The sequence below is a fragment of the Salvelinus sp. IW2-2015 genome, unplaced genomic scaffold, assembly GCF_002910315.2.
Source record: "Salvelinus sp. IW2-2015 unplaced genomic scaffold, ASM291031v2 Un_scaffold7951, whole genome shotgun sequence".
NCBI lineage: Eukaryota > Metazoa > Chordata > Actinopteri > Salmoniformes > Salmonidae > Salvelinus > Salvelinus sp. IW2-2015.
Window position 1 is genome coordinate 1 of NW_019949211.1, and position 5,184 is coordinate 5,184.

At 48.4% G+C, this 5,184-nt stretch overlaps 1 protein-coding gene and 1 long non-coding RNA gene across 8 annotated transcripts; both read left to right on the forward strand.

Annotated features, from left to right (window-relative positions):
* Positions 1-3: 3 nt before the first annotated feature.
* On the forward strand, positions 4-2,268 carry LOC112079426 (zinc finger CCCH domain-containing protein 13; the record flags this gene model as incomplete). The annotated part of the gene is made up of 1 exon (XM_070442330.1): positions 4-2,268. A coding segment is annotated over one exon (1,953 nt), but the record flags the coding sequence as incomplete, so codon positions are not given.
* Positions 2,269-2,753: 485 nt separating this feature from the next.
* On the forward strand, positions 2,754-4,572 carry LOC112079425 (uncharacterized). Of its 7 annotated transcripts, none has more exons than XR_011479241.1 (6): positions 2,754-3,118; positions 3,163-3,225; positions 3,266-3,473; positions 3,530-3,713; positions 3,771-3,998; positions 4,102-4,572. It is a non-coding gene; the product is annotated as an uncharacterized lncRNA (long non-coding RNA). The 7 variants fall into 7 exon arrangements; XR_011479238.1 differs by having other exon boundaries at positions 3,163-3,215; positions 3,256-3,473; XR_011479237.1 differs by having other exon boundaries at positions 2,754-3,062; positions 3,165-3,225.
* The last annotated feature ends 612 nt before the right edge of the window (positions 4,573-5,184 follow it).

Genomic DNA, 5,184 nt, shown 5'->3' on the forward strand with positions numbered 1-5,184 from the left:
GAAAAGAGCTCCTCTCAGCGGCCGGAGAGAGAGAGGACTGGAGAGAGAGAAGGAGAGAGGACTGGGGAGAGAGGGAGCGACCACAGCAGTGAAAAGAGCTCCTCTTCCTCCTCACACTCTTACTCACGCGATCGTAAACCCGTTTCTTCATCCAGGGACCACAAAGCAACCTCTGACCGCAGACCACCGGACCCCAGAGCCCCGGACCCCAGAGCCAAGGAGCACAGAGACTACAAGCAGAGACACTACAAGCAGAGAGACCACCTCGACCACAAAGACAACAACGACCAGACCTCGTCCACCGTTGACCGTAACGCCAACTCTACGGACCGTAGACCACCGGATGACCAGGAGACCACCAGAGAACACAAAGACCACGGCGAGCTAGGCAATACCTCTCCCGTCTCCGAGAGAGACCCACCTCCATCTGACCCCTCCTCCTCCTCCGGCACCCAGAGATCTCAGGGAGGCTCTGAGACCACCAGAGAACACAAAGACCACGGCGAGCTAGGCAGTAACTCTCCCGTCTCCGAGAGAGACCCACCTCCATCTGACCCCTCCTCCTCCTTCTCCTCCGGCACCCAGAGATCCTCTGAGCCCACCAGACCCAGCGAGAGCAGCCCTGGCGGGGACACGACGCAAGACATATACCCCTCTCCTCAGGTCTCCAGCTCCATGGAGAACCAGCCCGGGAGGGGGAAGGCTGAGGGAGAAGAGCCCAGAGCAGAGCGCTCCTCGGCGGGGAGACAAAGCCAGCAGGCCAGCCTAGGAAACCTAGAGAAGGAGATGAGCGGTGGTGGAAAGCTCCCCCAACACCCAGCCTCACTCCTACAGCCCCCCAGGACTGACAACAGGGCAGGGGTGCCCCGAGCTGTCAGAGAGAGAGAGAGAAAGAAAGAGAGAGAGTGGCAGATCCAAAGGATGAGGGAGAAGATGGAGAAGGAGAGAGAGGAGGAGAGAGAGAAAAGGGTGGATAGGGAGAAGGAGAGAGAGAAAGGGGTGGATAGGGAGGAGAGAGAGAAAAGGGTGGATAGGGAGAAGGAGAGAGAGAAAGGGGTGGATAGGGAGGAGAGAGAGAAAAGGGTGGATAGGAAGGAGAGAGAGAAAAGGGTGGATAGGGAGGAGGGAGAGAAAAGGGTGGATAGGGAGAAGGAGAGGGAGAGAGAGCACCCTAAASTAAGACCTCCTCCCTCGGTCCCTTCTTCCAGACCTCCTCCCTCGGTCCCTTCTTCAAGACCTCCCTCGGTCCCTTCTTCCAGACCTCCTCCCTCGGTCCCTTCCAGACCTCCTTCCTCGGTCCCTTCTTCCAGACCTCCCTCCTCGGTCCCTTCTTCCAGACCTCCCTCCTCGGTCCCTTCTTCACGACCTCCCTCGGTCCCTTCCAGACCTCCTCCCTCGGTCCCTTCTTCCAGACCTCCTTCTGACCTGGTCAGAGAGACTGATGAGGCAGCCTTCGAACCTGACTACAGCGAGGGAGAGATCTCAGAGGGGGAGGACAGGGGGGAGGAGGAGGGAGAGAAAAAAGTGGGCGGACAGAGAGCGGTGGAGGGACAGAGAGCGGTGGAGGGAGAGAGAGCGGTGGAGGGAGAGAGAGCGGTGGAGGGAGAGAGAGCGGTGGAGGGACAGAGAGCGGAGCATGGGGGTAGCAGCAGAAGTCGTAGCAGCAGCGCCAGCTCTGTCGGTAGCCTGGGCAACAAGAAAGACAAGAAGAAGAAAGATAAAAAGGAGAAGAAGAAGAAAAAGAAGAAAGATAGAAAACAGAAGAGACAGGCGAGCCTGGACGCTGAGGAGGGTGACGTCACAGGACTGAAACACAAACACAAGAAGAAGAACAAGAAGAACAAGGATAATAACAGAGAGAGAGAAGAAGAGGAGGAGGAGAGAGAAGAAGAGGAGGAGGGAAGAGGAGGAGGAGAGAGAAAAGGAAGAGACCAAATGGCTAGCGTAGCCTTATGAGACATTTCGTTGTGAAGCGTTTTTCGAACCACGTTTCAGCCGCAAGGCTCGTGGCCTAAACCTTATTCCCTAACTAGTGCACGACTTAAAGGCTTTGGACAAACCCTAGTGCACTAAGAAGGGAATAGGGTGCCATTTTGTAGGAAAGAGATTTGTTTTTTTTTCTTCCTCGCCTCCTGTCAGTGAGAAGGTCTCAGAGGCGTCACACAGCCTGTATTCCAAATACCGTTCCTCTTCCCTATACAGGGCACTCCTTTTGACCAGGGCCCCTATTCCCTATACAGGGCACTCCTTTTGACCAGGGCCCCTATTCCCTATACAGGGCACTCCTTTTGACCAGGGCCCCTATTCCCTATACAGGACACTATGTAGGGGGATGTGGGTGTCATTTGTGACGGGACCCCCGTAGTGTAGATCGTATAGAGGACTTCAAACCGCTCTGCTCTGCAAGCTGTCTACTTCAACACTTTATCTGGGGGGGGGGGGGGTGCTGAGGATTTGAATTAATTTAATGACTTTAAGGCTGATGTATAAAACATTAATTTTTAGACTCTGCTCAACATTGGCTGTTGCTTGGACGATCGGTTTACTTGAATGATGCTTCAACTTTGATTTAGATTTTTTTTGTGTGTTTAAAAAAAGGATGTAATTGCTAAACCTTGATTTGTACCCCCCACCCCGGCCCTCCCCCCAGATTTGATTTGTCCCCACCCGGCCCTCCCCCCAGATTTGATTTGTCCCCCCCGGCCCTCCCCCCAGATGATTTGACCCGGCCCCTCCCCCAGATTTGATTTGTCCCCCCCCCGGCCCCCCCCCAGATTATTTTCAAGACTTTCTACGACCTGGGATGCACCCCAAATAGCAACTAGTTCCCGATGTAGTGGAGCATTATGGACACACACAATATACCATCTTACTATCCCGATTAGTGGAGCATTATGGACACACACAATATACCATCTAATCAGATATGCATTCTCTAGAGTGAAAATACCATCTTTCATGTCAGATATGCAAAGAGACTGAGCTAGAGTGACCTAGAGGTAGTTGTAGGTCTATGTTACTCTGCTGTAGAGAGACTGAGCTAGAGTGACCTAGAGGTAGTGGTAGGGTCTATGTTACTCTGCTGTAGAGAGACTGAGCTAGAGTGACCTAGAGGTAGGTTATGTTACTCTTCTGTAGAGAGACTGAGCTAGAGTGACCTAGAGGTAGGTCTATGTTACTCTGCTGTAGAGAGACTGAGCTAGAGTGACCTAGAGGTAGAGGTAGGTCTAGTTTACTCTGCTGTAAGAGACTGAGCTAGTTGTAGGTCTATGTTACTCTGCTGTAGAGTGACTGAGCTAGAGTGACCTAGAGGTAGTTGTAGGTCTATGTTACTCTGCTGTAGAGAGACTGAGCTAGAGTGACCTAGAGGTAGTGGTAGGTCTATGTTACTCTGCTGTAGAGAGACTGAGCTAGAGTGACCTAGAGGTCGTTGTAGGTCTATGTTACTCTGCTGTAGAAAGACTGAGCTAGAGGTGACCTAGAGGTAGTTGTAGTCTAGTTACTCTGCTGTAGAGTGACTGAGCTAGAGTGACCTAGAGGTAGTTGTAGGTCTATGTTACTCTGCTGTAGAGAGACTGAGCTAGAGTGACCTAGAGGTAGTGGTAGGTCTATGTACTCTGCCGTAGAGAGACTGAGCTAGAGTGACCTAGAGGTAGTGGTAGGTCTATGTTACTCTGCTGTAGAGAGACTGAGCTAGAGTGACCTAGAGGTAGGTCTATGTTACTCTGCTGTGAGAGAGACTGAGCTAGAGTGACCTAGAGGTAGGGTAGGTCTATGTTACTCTGCTGTAGAGAGACTGAGCTAGAGTGACCTAGAGGTAGTGGTAGGTCTATGTTACTCTGCCGTAGAGAGACTGAGCTAGAGTGACCTAGAGGTAGTGGTAGGTCTATGTTACTCTGCCGTAGAGAGACTGAGCTAGAGTGACCTAGAGGGAGTGGTAGGTCTATGTTACTCTGCTGTAGAGAGACTGAGCTAGAGTGACCTAGTGGTAGGTCTATGTTACTGCCTGTAGAGAGACTGAGCTAGAGTGACCTAGAGTCGTTGTAGGTCTATGTACTCTGCTGTAAGAGACTGAGCTAGAGTGACCTAGAGGTAGTGTAGGCCTCTGTTTTGCTAAATGATTTCCCATAATTCACCAGATTCCAGAAATCCCAGGTTGTAGGATTCCCAGATTTCCTTCTGATTCTTGATTTCAGGAATCTGGGATTTAAAAATAATAAAAAATAATTGTGGGGGGGAGTTACCCAGAGTTGTTCAACCCTAGAGGTAGGTCTTATGAGACCTGAATTATATTTACACAATTATGACAATATGTGAGTATTGTTGTTAGTTGAGCTGGACTGGGGGTAGAGATCCACTGGAGGGTGTTATGGGATACGATTTTAAAGGTTCCATGTTAATGCACTGTGAAGATTCATCAACCAAGTTCCTTTGTTTTTATTTTTATTTTGTGTTGCAATGACCTCTGTTTTAATTTAAACTACCAACTGAATGAAGGAGGGACGTTTTTATTTTATTTTTCCCCCCTCTTGTTTTGAAGATAAAAAATAAAAATAAATCTGCAAAAATAAATGTTGTTCTCCATTTTCTTTGTTCTTCAACTTTTAGTTTTTTTTACCCAGAATTCAAAGGTGCTTCAAATGTGGATAACTTTATATTAAGGGTCTGTAATAAATCATTTATAAACTGTTTTTATCATTGTTACTTCCACATTTGTTAATGTTTTACTAAAGCTAGTCACAAATGTATATTTTCCTTAAACATCCTGTGTTCTGTGCTTTTTATTTCTGTTACTCGGGTACCAATGTTGCTCGTCTTTTAGTGAGAAATTACACTGGTCACTCAAAACATTTAATAAAGAATAAATCAAACTCATTTTAGATTAGGGACTGCAAAAAAATACTTTTACTAATACATTTGGRGTTGATGATTAATACATGGTGAACAAACACTTTTATAAATGCTGTATAAATGGTTTATTACAGAGCCTTACAGTGTTATCCAGACGTGACCAAGTGAAAAGTTTGACGAGTGAAGAAGTTGCACTTTGACCTTCTTAACGTGTTGTTCTGTAGGATCAGCTATGCCTCGACTAGGTTACATTAGGTTTTAGGGAACTTTAGTTGAAGTCGCCGACCATACTAATCAAGCGCAGGAACCGCAAGGAAGGTTCGATCACTAAGG